The sequence below is a fragment of the Rhizophagus irregularis genome, chromosome 29 (genome assembly GCF_026210795.1).
Source record: "Rhizophagus irregularis chromosome 29, complete sequence".
Taxonomy (NCBI): Eukaryota; Fungi; Glomeromycota; class Glomeromycetes; order Glomerales; family Glomeraceae; genus Rhizophagus; species Rhizophagus irregularis.
In genome coordinates, this window is record NC_089457.1 from 1,835,011 (window position 1) to 1,849,559 (window position 14,549).

General features: G+C 30.8%; 5 protein-coding genes across 5 annotated transcripts; 2 read left to right on the forward strand and 3 right to left on the reverse strand.

Annotated features, from left to right (window-relative positions):
- Window positions 1-2,613: 2,613 nt before the first annotated feature.
- Window positions 2,614-3,516, forward strand: OCT59_019740 (uncharacterized protein; the record flags this gene model as incomplete). Its single annotated transcript, XM_066143759.1, has 3 exons — window positions 2,614-2,805; window positions 2,903-3,002; window positions 3,083-3,516. The coding sequence occupies 3 exons, from the start codon at window positions 2,614-2,616 to the stop codon at window positions 3,514-3,516; spliced, it is 726 nt and encodes a 241-aa protein (XP_066005480.1).
- Window positions 3,517-3,770: 254 nt separating this feature from the next.
- Window positions 3,771-5,877, reverse strand: OCT59_019741 (uncharacterized protein). Its single transcript, XM_025319289.2, has 2 exons — window positions 5,196-5,877; window positions 3,771-4,943 (listed from the first exon to the last, which is right to left on the reverse strand). The coding sequence occupies exons 1-2, from the start codon at window positions 5,728-5,730 to the stop codon at window positions 4,066-4,068; spliced, it is 1,413 nt and encodes a 470-aa protein (XP_025174238.1). The 5' UTR covers window positions 5,731-5,877; the 3' UTR covers window positions 3,771-4,065.
- A 286-nt stretch (window positions 5,878-6,163) lies between these two features.
- On the reverse strand, window positions 6,164-8,248 carry OCT59_019742 (uncharacterized protein). The gene is made up of 5 exons (XM_025319288.2): window positions 7,787-8,248; window positions 7,548-7,683; window positions 7,238-7,479; window positions 6,881-7,163; window positions 6,164-6,804 (listed from the first exon to the last, which is right to left on the reverse strand). Exons 1-5 carry the CDS (start codon window positions 8,059-8,061, stop codon window positions 6,724-6,726), a joined length of 1,017 nt encoding a protein of 338 aa, XP_025174237.1. The 5' UTR covers window positions 8,062-8,248; the 3' UTR covers window positions 6,164-6,723.
- A 1,412-nt stretch (window positions 8,249-9,660) lies between these two features.
- Window positions 9,661-12,614, forward strand: OCT59_019743 (uncharacterized protein). Its single transcript, XM_025319287.2, has 5 exons — window positions 9,661-9,870; window positions 10,303-10,397; window positions 10,522-10,957; window positions 11,029-11,182; window positions 11,258-12,614. The coding sequence occupies exons 1-5, from the start codon at window positions 9,836-9,838 to the stop codon at window positions 12,062-12,064; spliced, it is 1,527 nt and encodes a 508-aa protein (XP_025174236.1). The 5' UTR covers window positions 9,661-9,835; the 3' UTR covers window positions 12,065-12,614.
- On the reverse strand, window positions 12,432-14,547 carry OCT59_019744 (uncharacterized protein). The gene is made up of 3 exons (XM_066143760.1): window positions 14,322-14,547; window positions 14,111-14,224; window positions 12,432-14,039 (listed from the first exon to the last, which is right to left on the reverse strand). The coding sequence occupies exons 1-3, from the start codon at window positions 14,457-14,459 to the stop codon at window positions 12,714-12,716; spliced, it is 1,578 nt and encodes a 525-aa protein (XP_066005481.1). The 5' UTR covers window positions 14,460-14,547; the 3' UTR covers window positions 12,432-12,713.
- Between the last annotated feature and the right edge of the window lie 2 nt (window positions 14,548-14,549).

The following is a 14,549-nucleotide window of genomic DNA, read 5'->3' on the forward strand; positions in this document are numbered from 1 at the left end:
TAGTATTAAGTAACGAAAGGGTGTAAGAAATTTTCTATTTATATGTGAAATTTTATGTGATATTTACTGCATGTAAAATCGTTAAATTTCCTTTTGCAGTATGATTAATTTATGAATCATGTGATAATATTTATAGTTGTTCAAAAACAACTGCTCGACTCAGGGGAAGGGGGGTTATGTTAAACACACTTTTTGCTTGGTCCGGCCTTAGGTGAAAAACACGATAGATAAAGTGATTCTGGAGAGAGTTCAAGAAAAGCATTTATTTAATGAAATAATATAAATATTTTGTTTAATTCTTTAATTCTTTAATTTACAGCAAGCCACCTATAAATGCCTGTTGTTCTTTTGATAAAGCGATTAAATTTATTGGCTCTAAAATCAATCTTTATGGTGAATATATCAAAGTTATTGCCATCAAAGCACATTTTTTTTAGGTATAAAAGATGAATTTAAGGACTATGAAATCAATTATAAGAATGATATGGTCTTTCATGAATGATTTATTTCTGCAGTAATTTATCATATCATTACATGAATTTTGCATATACAGCGCATCTACCTTTTTAAAATATTAGAATAAAAGATGAATTTTTCAGATTTTGCATCTTTTTTGAATAATAATGATACATGCTTGATGTAAAATTTATATATCATATTTGATTTCCATAAGCTATCATAATTTGCAAAATTATATCCCATAAATTTTATTTTCTAATTGTAACTCCTATTATAAAGAAATCTTTTATTAGCACAGGTAAATGAGCAATTTTTTATAAAGTAAGTCCTTACCAGAATCTTTCGTTTGAATGAACAGCATCCGCTTTTGAAGTTAAAATAGAAAATTCATCTTGCTCAAGATTTTGAGTACGACACGTCCATTTTGACGTGTGCCACTTTCCAAATATGGATCTATTTCTGGTCTTCTTAAGTAACGATATCCTCCTGGATGGCCAAAACTTTTGTGGAAGAATCTAATTTCGCAATAGAACTATTTGACAGTTTTCTGCTGCCTTTCTTTTTGAGTGATCCAGAAAGATTTAATTTTTCAGTAGATTCTTGTTCTTTTGTGTTCTTTGTTAATACAATTGGTTCATAAGGTGAAACTTATGTTCATCTTGTTTAACCACTTTTTCAATAATAATAGAATTAGTTATTTCTTTTCGTGAAACCTTTTCAGAATCATTCAAAGGAGTTTGGATTACTAAGTATTTAATTCATATGGAACTAACACTAATGAAAATATTTATCTGTTTAAAAATATTTTCACGCGCTCACATATTTTCTATGCTATGCAACACAGTGCACATCTTTACCAAAAAAAGTGTGCGCAAAATTTTAATCATGTGTGGCGCACACATGCTGCACAGTGAAAAACAAACACTGAATTTCTGGAAGTCATTCAAGTATAACTGAGAATATCTTGTCAGTAGAGTCACCTAAATAACAGTTTAATAAAATAGCCATTTTGATGATATTTCTGTAAGCAATAAAATGAGCAAGTTTTAATTTTTGAGAGAAAAGATAAATACATCATGATTATCATGATCAGTGACTGATATAAGTTTAGTCAATTACATTTTTTTTTCGCGTAAATTTTTTACTGATAAATTACTTTTTTATACATTTTTTCGAAGTAAAAGTATTGGACATCCAGAAATTATATAAAAAATAAATTTGTGATAGATCTATATTTATAACTCCAGAAAGCATCTTTTGTTTAGGTTGCACAAGATTAATATCAGCAAAATGGATGACATTACACTGTTTTGTCTTGTTCAAGGAAATGCAGTTGCTCAAGCTTTTCCCTTAAGTATCGACTATCGACCGAAATGAAAGTGTTGGTCAACTCAAGAAAGTTATTAAAATGAAAAAAACGCCTGAGTTTAATTTCATCAATGCAAATATGCTTAAGTTATAGAAGGTTCAAGTTCACGACATTGTTGAGCTAAATAAATTTACTACGATCAACTTCTCGCAAGGAGGAAGATTAGTAGTTATTTCACTGACAAACCATTCAACAATCACATTCACATCGTTGTCAAACCATCTAAGCTGATACATTTTAGTTTTAAGCTTGCACTTAAGGAGTTAAGGTGACATTTTTGAATGAGAAAGGAAATGTAGAATATTTAGGCAAAGATTATATTTATAAAGCAACGTTACGTGAAGATTGTCTTTGTACCAAAGATGGAAAATATTGTTTATTTATAGAATTTATACGAGTAGCAAGAGGATTAAAACCAAATGAAATACCTACCTTTTATGATTTTCACAGCTTAATAATCAATGGTATGACTTATTGGGAAGTTTGCGATAAGATCTATAAATTTATTTCTTATAAAAATGAAGATAATCTTTTTATCGATCATTTATCAATTCTTTGGAGTGATGATTTTGAGAAATGTTTACGCCAGTTGTACACGAAGGAAGACATTGTGGCATATTTTGGGGCTGAAGTCTCAAAGATGATGATACAACTTGGTGTATCTACATGATTTCTCGCAATATTTGTCACCTATGCAAAAGGACAGAAAATGTTAAGGAAGATCAAATTATTCATTTTATAGCAAAAGAAGAAGGGTTTGCTAACGCTAAAATCCACTGCCAACCATGAAAAAGATCCCAAAAAAATTGCAGAAGGCCTTTGATGAAATCTTAGACAACGAACTGGGGCAATCTTTTCGTAAAATACATTATAATTTGGTCGGAATAAGCACCAGTTATAAGCAAACTCAAGGTGAGTTTACCGAAGTCCCTTGCCATTATACTATATGTTCACCAGAAAGGTATTTTGCGCCGTGGGTATGACAGATTCCCAAATAAGATTCGTGGTTACCCAGTAGATGTTGTCAAAGTTTGTACCGCAACTCCCTATATGAGTAGTTTTCAAGCTTATTAGGAGAACGTTAAGTTAGGGTCAAGTATAGAAATAATTGAATCTCAAGGAACGGCTGGAACCCTCAGTGCTGTCGTGAGTGATAAACACTTGGAATGGATAGGTATTCTCTCATGTGAACATATGCAAGTTTAGCAAGACGAGTATTGGAACAGTGTGTTATCTATCAACTCTCGCATAAAGATCTAGATGATTTGAAACAGTCATTTGGTCGAATTGCGAGTGAAGATGAAGCATACAGAGAAATCTCTGAAAAAATGTGTCATGTAATTGATGGACACAGGCAGAACTCAGCTCTGGCTCGTTATGAGCGTGGTATGCGAAGCAACTTCTACTCCAAAGCACACCAGAAGAATTTTGGCATTGATGCGACATTTTGTATTTTTGCAAACAAGAGATTCCCCCCTATAGTAACAATGTTAGTGAAGGAATATTCGAAGACACTGTTAATCCAAGAAATGAATGAAATGCATCAGCAATGCTATCCTACTGTGTGGTTTGATCTACAATTGGTATTTGCATTCGAGTATGGAGGCTTTGAACCTGGAGACTCAGGAGCAAATTTGCTGTGGTTAAAAAAGGAAAAGCTCTTGGTATCCTTCATGCGGCATGGATGACAGATAATTACAGATACGCCATCGCCTCTCCTTACTCTGCTGTTTTTGAGGCACTGAATGTAGTGGAAATTGATTCACATGACAACATAACCTTGGATTTTGACAAATTGAAAAATTGTTAGTTACTAAATTCCACATGAGCTTACATAATCCTTTATTTTTTATTAAATTCATCCGACTTGGTAAATTTTGTAAAAAAAAGCATTAATTAGTTAATTATTATTTGTAAAAAATTAATTTTCTACATCGGGGCTCATAATTCTTAAAATGTACAGATTAAATTTTATTATTCTGTATAGATAACTTACTTTTTTTGAATTTAAATTAGTTATTTGGATCTAATAAATTACATACATATATAAACATCAAAATAAATAGCTATCACAAAATTAGATAAAATACAATTTAAGTATCCTAATTACAATACAAATTAAAAAAAAAATAATGAATTTTGAAATTTTTTTCCTGTACTAAACTTCCAAATTCCCATTATTAAGTAGAAGAATTACCAATAAAAATTAATTGTTTGTTAAAATGCATTAAAATTAATTAACTTTTATAATACTCTTTTTTTTTAAATGCATTTGGTAATACGCCTACTAATCTCTTCTTTCCTTCACCACTTCCAAGCATACTTCCTGTTACAATAGCTTCAACTACTGCCCAAATCGAAACTATGAATCCCAATGAAAATACAACTAACATAAATAAAAATGGTACAACGTCTTCAAATACCTTTGATACTTCAGCATTACGTTGATTAAAAGCTCTACCTAATATGTCGGATGTAACAAATCCTATAATAAATAAACAGTAAAAACCCATAACAAGACCCTCTCTCACTTTTGTTGTACCAATTCTCCACCACTTTGCTCCGTAATTTACTTCATGAAATTTTGATGCATCAACTCGCTTCTTTTCCTCAAAAAATATTGAAAAAATCATTAGGGGGGAATAATATAATACTGTGAAGGATGAATCAAATCCTTTATTCTTAAGATCTACATAAGTCCATACTGTAATAAGTAAAATGTAGGCAACAAAAAAAATAAGTGGAATAATAACTAATCCAATCAGATTAGACATGGAAGTTTTCCCATCCGTCGTTGTTGAATTTAATTTATACTCTGCATAAACGATGTTGAATATGACAAACTGAGAAAACCAAGCAACTCTAGCCATTATCTGTGATCGGTTTATGACTCGCCCAAAAGGTGGAGAAAGATAAGCATAATTAGTTGAATATGTAAGTCCACTAGATGTGCTTCCTGATACGAGAGTTAATGGTAAGAGATCTGAAGATTCACGATGATGAAACATATGGTCTGCTTCTTTTGAACGACGATATCCTCCTGTATCACTTGAATGTTCTGCTGCTGCCTGCGTCATTGGTATTCCACGTGATTTAGGATCATATGATACTTTCTCTATAGAAAAAAAAAATAATTAACTTTACAACCGTGTTATAAATGAATTTTCCAACGCCAAATCAGAATAGGATGTAACATCTCTAAATTGATGCCCAGAAATTCTACTTTTAAAAAAGTTGTCGCGATTTTCTCTCATTTAAAAAATTCAAATCGGACGACTGGAGTCTCTTATTTCTACAGCACTTTCATTAACATGTATCGTATTCTGATTGGCGAATTATTCAAATAAAAGGTATATTAATTTCAAACCTTTCATAAGTGATGATGATCCTTTCTCTACATTTTCATCCAGTAAGTTTAAAGGTCTTAATCCTCGATTATCCGTTCTCGGAGAAACGTCAACAACGGAATGTTCAACAATTTGAGAAGCCGTTATGGGTGTTTCAGTTTGACCTGATAATCGAGAATCTTGAAGTTGAAATGGTTCTTCTTCACTAGATGAATCATCTTCAAAGAAATTCTCTTCGTCAACGCTTGGTCTAGTTTGTACCGATTCTGCTACGGCCGATAACTCCGAAAGTTGTCTTTCATGTTGTCTCGGAAGAGGAGTTGTATAAGAACGTTGTGGTACCTGTACTCGTTGACGCTGTGACATTATTGTAGCTTGAGAGCCACTTGTTGCAGGCGTTATATCTATTGGAGGTCCTACAGGGGGACCACCTCTACGTCTCGGGTCATCAGAGTCACTATCAGAAGACGACGCGTCTAAATTATAAATTGGTACTGTCTGCAATGACTCACTAGGTGCCGAATTTTGTGCTGAATTATCGTCAGTTGGTTCCATGTGTGAAACTATAATTTAAAAACTTTATAGTTTCTTATACACGTTAAAAAGACAAGAAACAAAAAAAATATTTTAGTTCATAAAAAAAAGGATTCACAGGAAAGCAAACCCGTAAAAATATTTCCGTGATCCTAAAACCCAAAATAAAAGAATGTTACACGAATCCACGCCACAAACAGCCAAAGCCGCCAACTTAATACCTTTTTTTTAAAATATTCTAATAAAATAATCGGGTGTTATTTTGACAGAATCTAATACGATATGAACTTGTCAAAATACAAGAAGAAATCGATCGATCAGCTGCAAAGCCTTTTTCACTTAAATTTTTTCCTATTTTTTTATAAGCCTATAACAAAGCCATATAGATAAACCGAGCCTCTTAAACCAATCAGTCCCTTACAAATCTTTTTACTGGGGCAACACAGTAATAATATAGTAAATGGTAATAGTAAGAAGGCTTTAAAGTTTTTTTTGATTTTTTTATTTATATATTGAAAATTTTCTCGAGGTTTTATATACGTGAAGCCACTCCCCAATTAACTCCGATATAGAATTGAATGAATCATAAATGCGTAAATGTTCAAAAAAGTGACGCCATGGCAAAAAAAATTTTTAATGAATGAGTCATGTGATTTATCTTTCTGTTATTTCAAATTTGTCCATTCCGAGTTAGTTTTTGAATTTTATATCATCCGCAGCTTCAAAAGTTCAAAAGTAATATTTACACAATAATATATATGACATCATCTGAGAAGAAATGGTTAAAGTAGATGAAATTTTTCAAAGAATTAATTAAAAATTTAACTTTGCCTAATACTAATTAAATGCAATTCTAGAGATAAATTACTTTTTTAGTTTTATTTAATAAACTATTATTAATAATAACTACCTCCAAAAATAACGATATTAAAAAAAAGTTATATTATTTTCTGACTGAACCAAAATTCTAAATATATTTAAAATCTTTTTATACATTAATTAGGAAACATAAATTTATTTTCGGACCATTTCCCTATATCGCACCCAAGAATATAAACCCGAACCGAATAAAGCGAAGAATATACCAGTTCCATTCTATATAATAGAAAAAATAATTTATTTAGATAACACCAATATTGAAATGATCTAACAAGTTAAATTTAAAGCTTACCAAAAGTGAAATTGGATTTTGGAAATACCAAGCCGCCAAAGCGGTTTGGAAACAACTTTTTGCAGTCCCGGAAATTGTGTTGGTTAAAGGCGTCGTGAATTTGATTTGCAAGAACATTGCAATGTTGATGACAAATCCGGTGATACCAGTGATAGTCATTAATGTCCAGAATCCCCATTCATATAAGAAATCTACTGTTACAATTCTATGCAATTCACCAGAAAAAATTACTAATGGGAAAAGGAAGAATATTGATAGAGTCGTATTATAATGAAGAAGCCGCCTAAAAAAAAATTAATACAGTCTTAATTGAATGTAAGAATTATAGACGAGTGTAAAAAAGGGATATATAATTACCATTCGTTATTATCTACTACGCTAAGTGTTTTTTTAACATAAATACCATACAATGCAACGAATGCACTAGAAGCAACACCATAAATGATACCTTCCCATGAGAAATTTATTTCTCCATAGGAACCAATAACGAAACCAAAGAAAACAATACTACAACAAACTAATGCATTGAATGAAGTTTTGGCTCCAAGAAGTGTGTATGTAAAGAAAATATTAAAAAGAATTGAAAGTGAGCGGGCAACCTGTAATAAATTAAATTAGAGTTATAAAATTTAATTTTTTAGATCGTATATTTGAAAATATGACAAACCTGATAAAAAGTAACTTCTACATATTGCAAACATAAGTTGTTGAAGGCCAGCATCATAACATACACAAATGTTAATGGAGCGACCTTACGGGCAATACTTAAATTGAATTCATACGGTGGGATAAATGAACTAACACTATTCGCAACAAATGTAGAATTTATACGAACATTATTCGCTGAATATATTATAAACAGGAAAATACCACATAGAGTTTTTAATTTTACAATTTAATAAATACCTTTGACCCAAAGTTCCCCATACTAACAGAATAACAAACGCGACAACAAGTTGATACCATGTTACAAATAATGGAAATGGAAATTTATATTCTGAAACACTTAGAATATATTTGTTTAAAAATACTACTGATAAAGAAGCAGCCCAGTAAAATGCGACTACCAATAAAATAATAGTCGGCGAATGCTGCTTTTGGTGATGAGCATATGCAGATGCTGACGTTACTGGAGGTGGAAGAAAGGGTTTCTCATCAGCTTTTTCGTCAGGAGAAACCATTTTTGTTTACTTCTTTCTTAATATTATACCTCTAATTATTACTTTTTAGCATACAATTTTTGATAGATCTAACTTGACTTATTTTTGAAAAATAATAAATAATACAAAAATATCAAAAAGAAAAAAAGGAGAAAATGTATTTTATAATCACTTATTGAGAAGTTTAAGAAGTTTAATCTATTTCAATGAAACACGATTATAAAATAAGGTAATTACATATAAATAGCAGATAAATATTTAGTAAATATTCAGTATGTATACTATACTTAGGAATTATATTACATTTTTGGAAACTTCAATTTTAAAAATATCACGACAAAGGTTCTAAATGTGCATATTTTGCCGAATATTTGGAAATATCTCTGATTGGCCAAACGTAAGTATAAAATTCAAGAGCATAGTTCATAAAAATTACTTATATGAGAAATACCGGTTTGTACTTTATCCCTGATTATCTCAATGGAGTTCGCGAGTTATTTACTATTTACTATTAAAAAAAAAAGAAAAATTACACAGGGAATAGCCCCTTGGCGGATTCGAACCACCGATCTTCGCTTTACGAGAGCGACGCCTTACCACTGGGCCAAAGAGGCAACTGTCCCATAAGCCACCCATATTATTTTCCTTATACAATTTTAAGTTTAATTCCCATATGTCAAAAAAGGAACATATAAATTTTCAACACTTACATGTCACACTAGGGTGGTCAGTTAAGTAAATCAAAACTATATCAGGTTATTCAACTTTTTAGCTTAAGCGTATATAAAGATAGTTAAATGAACGACTTCTTTTGTAAATAATTAGTTTATATAAGCAATAAACAATTATTTACAATTTTACATTAACCATTAAATTTTTAATATTTTAGATTTAAAATCTCTGATATACTGAGGTTTGATTTATTCCTCTCAAATGGCAGGTATTTTATATTAAATGTAACAAATAGCTCCGCAACTTTGTAAGGTTTCATATAATTTATTTCTAAAGATACAAAATAGTTAACAAAAATGGATATACTGTATTATATCATATAAACGCCGGTTCCAATTAATAAAAATACTTTTTGAGAAATATAAGAACATCAGAAAATTATTTAGATGGATTAAAAAGAGATAAGAATGCAACGAAGAGAATTCCACTTTAAGAATTTCATATTTTTTTCGGATCTTTCAATAAAATATTATGTTGACATTTTCATCATGTAAAAAAAAAAAACCGATAATAAAAAACCGATAATAAATAGGAGAATAGAGACATCGATCGAAGACCGATATCCCCCATCCAAAAATATCGGTCATTGTAAAGTTCCGCATATTCCTAATCGACTGAACAATTACAGTTTTGATTTGGTTGACTGAAACAACGGGGTCGATCACATTTATCTTAATCTCCTAAATCTAATCGGTCATTTCTTCCGCAGCAATCTGTTTGTGTAACCAAGCCTGTCAATTGACTTGGAAAGTAAAATTGTTTGAATTTTCCTTGACCTTCTACGCGTTTCCATCTGGCGTGTACCTCAAACTTTTGATCCATTTCTGTATGACGCGAACGTTTGTACTAACCCTAAAAAGAGGGGTTCAATGCTTAATCAAAAAATTGAGCAATTTTAGTATTTTTTTTTTTAAAAAAAATAAATTCGTCCATATACAGTACAATTCGGACTTATATATTAACTCTTTGGAATAAGCCTGCGAGATACTTCCTTTAAACCTCTTCTTTTTTACAAGTTCGTAACTCCTTAAATTTGTCTATATACTTTTTGATAAATACGAACATGGATATGGAAACCGACATTCCAGAGTATAATGTGTAAGTACTTTTCAGCATTTCTAATGTGAAAAATTGTGATCGTCATATAAAGAATACGAAAAAAGTGCTCTTAACTGAGTAAGTTAGGAATTTTGTAAGTTTGTTTTAAGCCTCATAAAGGTTCTTTATTACGAATTTATAAAGTAATATTTGGGAAGATGCAAATAGGTCTAAAGAAATTATTATCTAAATAAAAAAGAAAATGGGTTTCATTTATTTGAAACGACAAGTTATTAGTCCCGAACTGTATTCTATGATTTTTCACTTTTTTTCCTGAAACGAATATTCAGATTTTTGCACTGGTAAAAGAGACCAATTTTAAAAACTGAATATTCAATAATATAAGCTGTTGATCCTTGTCGGTATCAAATTTTCTATTGTTCTTAGGGAAGAAATTTCTAATTAAGTTTCTTTTTGTTTAAATTCATTTAGTCAAGTTGAGGCAGAAGATATAAAAAGTGAAGCCAATAATCTTTATAAAAGTGGAGACTATGATCAAGCTGTTGCGTTATATACCAGAGCCATAGGTAAGAGATACTGTTATCCAAGAGTATTGTGATCAACCATATCTGCTCGTGTGATTATACATGACATTTTCTTATCACTCATAGTTACAAATGTTGAATAACTTTGCGCTCGTTAATATCACAGAACTTAACCCGGATTCTCCAACATATTATAACAACCGCGCTGCCGCTTTGATGATGTTGAAAAAAACAAAAGATGCCCTTAATGATTGTAAACGTGCGATTTCTTTGGACCCCACATCAATTAAGGCTTTTCTTCGCTGTGCGAAATGTAATTTTTTGCTCGGTAATTTATCAGAAGCTGAACGAGTGTATACTCAAGTATTAAACATGGATCCTACGAGTTCACAAGCAAAGACAGAATATTTACAGTTAAACCAAGTAAAAGATTATATTCAACAAGCTGAAATATATTTAAAAAATGGGCAATTCCCTTTGACTTTAAACGTAATTGATAGAGCAACGACCTTTTTGGAAGAAATTCCGACCAAGTGGAAACTAATGAAGGGTGAAGCGCTATTAGAACAAAAAGACTATGGAAGTGCTAGCCAAATAGCGATGTAAGTATTCATGAAAGTTTTATTTTATAAAACTTGGAATTTCTTATAGAAGATATTTTACTTTCTTTTAGTGATATTTTACGTTCAGATGCACAAAATTCTGATGCTCATGTGTTGAGAGCGCAAATATTGTATCTTGAGGGAGATAATAATAAAGCTGCTTGTCATTGCCAGGAAGCATTACGTTGTGACCCAGATAACTCAAAAGCACGTGTGTTACTAAAGGTAATTAACTTTATTAACGAGTACAATTTTATATATTATTTTAATAATTTTTTTTTTCAATAAAATTTTTTGAAGAAATCGAAAGCACTTGAAAGCCAAAAGACTGCTGGTAATGAAGCTTTTCAGCGAAAAGATTATAAAGAAGCATACGATATTTATAGTGCAGCCCTCAAAATCGATCCTTCAAATTCGAGCATGATGTCTAAACTTTATTCAAATAGATCAGCAGTTCTAATTAAACTTGGAAAATATACCGAGTCATTGAAGGACATGGACAAAGCATTAGATCTGGATCCTAATTTTGTTAAAGTATTGAGAAGAAGAGCGGACACGTTTCTCAAATTAGAAAGATATGAAGAAGCTGTGCAAGATTTGAAAGCTGCGGTGGATTTGGAAGGAAGCAATTCTGAAATTCGTAAAGAATTAAGGAACGCTGAAAGAGAGTTAAAAAAATCACATCGAAAGGATTATTATAAGATTCTTGGAGTTAGTAAAGATGCATCTGAGAGTGAAATTAAAAAAGCATATCGTAAATTAGCACTTCAACATCATCCTGACAAAAATTGCGGAGATTCTGATGCAGAAATAAAGTTTAAAGAAATTGGTGAAGCTTATGCAATTCTTGGAGACCCTGCCAAAAAACAAAGATATGATAGTGGAGTAGATCTTGACGGAATAAATGGACAAACAAACTTCGATGTAGATCCAAATCTATTTTTCCAAATGTTTATGGGTGCTGAAATGCCTAACATGGGAGGATCGAGGGGGGGTCACGGATTTCCGTTTGGATCATTTTCTTCGCAAGGTTTTCCGAGACAAAGATCTAGTTTTCATAGCCATAGCCATGGTGGTCATGGAACACACCAATTTCACTTTGGATAATATAGTGCCCTTATATTAATTCAAGATAAATAGCGACCGTTTACTATTAAATTATTTAATTACATGTGCGTATATATGTAAATGATGTATGCGATTTATACGATTACCCAAAAATTTGTATTAAAATTTTTGGAGGTAAAAGAAGAACGATTGAACAATTTATGCCTTTTAAAATTCCTTTTTTATAAACAATACGGCAAAATTTTTTTTATTTACATCTTGAAAATTTTGTAAATTTTGTCAACTTTATTGTAATTACGTTCTATGTAGATCGTTTTTATTCGTTATATATTAATGAAAAAATATTGATTTATATATTAAAAGTCGGTTATTATTTTTGTTTTTTTTTATATTTTGTTTTTTTTTTGGAAGTTAGATTACAAAAAGGTCGAAATTGTTATGGTAATTATAAATTGCTAGAATAAAGTATATATATTATATATTTATTTAAAACAAAAGCACTTAATACTATCACCAACTTTTGGGCAATTGCGCAGTTTAGAAATCGAAGAAAATAATAAACTTATTTCTTATATATTTTCCAAATTTTAAAAATTATTTAAAGTAATTGTTTATTTATACAGAGTAAAATAATTGCGATGCATTATATAAATATTATGATATGTCCTCCTTAAATATGTATACAATATTAATAGTTATATCCACCACCATTGCCACCATTGCCACCATTGCCACCATTGTACCCATTGTACCCATTGTATCCATTATTATACCCGTTATTGTACCCACCATTGTTATATCCATAATTATACTCGCCATACCCATTATTATTAGTACTTTCTTGATAAGGAGGGTAATTATAACTAGTATTAGATGCAGGTTGGTTCATAAAATTATTAAATTGAGAATCAGTTGTACCAGTTGTACCATAATATCCACTAACACTAGTCGCCGTGCCATTATTATAATTATTAGGCGGATAACCAGGAATCGAAGGTATTGAAGGCATTGGCATACTTGTATAAGTTTGACCATTATTTGAATTAGTGTTGGTATTGTTATAAGGGTAAGACCAAGGAGCGGGATATAAATTAGGAGGAGGTGAGGGAGAAGAGACAGCGGGAGAAGAGACAGCGGGATAAGAGACGGCAGGAGAAGGTGGAGTTGGAGGAGGTCGTTTTCTATAATATTCTTCTTGTTCCAAAGAATTATTTGATGATAATGTTGTTGTGGTTGTGGATGAATAATTGTGAGCGTATTTTGAAGATGAAGAGGATGAAGGTGGTGTAGGTGGTCGAAGTTTCTTATCATTATTAGTAGATAGTATTGTTTTATATTCTGTTGAATTGTCTGGGGAATAGGTTGAAGTAGGTCTTGTCGAATCTTCTCTAGAATTATTAGACGTCGATTTGCCTTGATTAGACGTTTCTTCTTCCTCATTATAATTAGGATCAGAAAGTTTTAATTGTAATTGTCTGGCGTATTCTTCATCGTCTTTCTCTTGAGCTTTTAATTGACGAAGTTTTTCTTGCAAAATAGCTTCTTCTTCGGCTAATTTTATTATTAACTTGTCTTCTTTTTTATTACGACTTTTCTTTTTCTCTTTCTCTTTCAATTCAATTAATTTTACATTTTCTTTTTTTTCTTTTAGAATGTCAATGTTTGATTCATCGTCGAGAATGTATTCATTCTTTGATTTAGTAATATTTTCATCATCCCATTTATCCAAAATAGATAATAATGAAATAATCAATAAATATTCCAAACCCCTTTTATCCTTTACGGGTATTCTTTCCATATTATAATACATTACTGTTATGCAACCCAATGTTTTACTTTCTTGTTTATACATACAGACTCCTATACCCGGATCGTCTCCATGCACCATTTTACATTCTAATTCTCTACCAACTAGAATATTTCTCTTTTTCCATACATACTTTTCCTCCTCCCATAGAAATCTATAATCGAATGATAATATACCATTATCTTTTAATTCTATACATTCATCTGGCTATAAGAGATAACAGTTTATTTAATGATAAATAAATAAAATATTATAAAAATTTTGAAATAAATTCTTACTTGGTATAATAATAATTGCTTTAATTTTGCGCTTGATTTTTTTCCTTGTACTTCAGCTAATACAGCTTGAGTTATTGGATCAAGTAACTTAGCTACATAAGCCCCTCCGTGAACCTATCATTTATTGTTTTTTTTAAGTGAAATAAAAAATTTATTTCAATAATAGTCTATATTTAAGTTCCTTCTTTCAAGTTAATGGTACAAAACTTACTTTGTGCCTGGTTTTCGTATAAATAACTTCTCCCTTCCCTTGAGATTTAGATTCAAATTCTCTTACTTCAATAATACCTTTACTTTCTCCTTTCATTAATACATAGTTACAAAGATTTCCGTGATCCTGAATAACCATTTTTTTTTATCAGTATACTTCTAACACGATTTCTTAACGATTTTTTTTTTAAAAAAAAAAGCTTTCTCAATATTAATACTCCAAAATCGG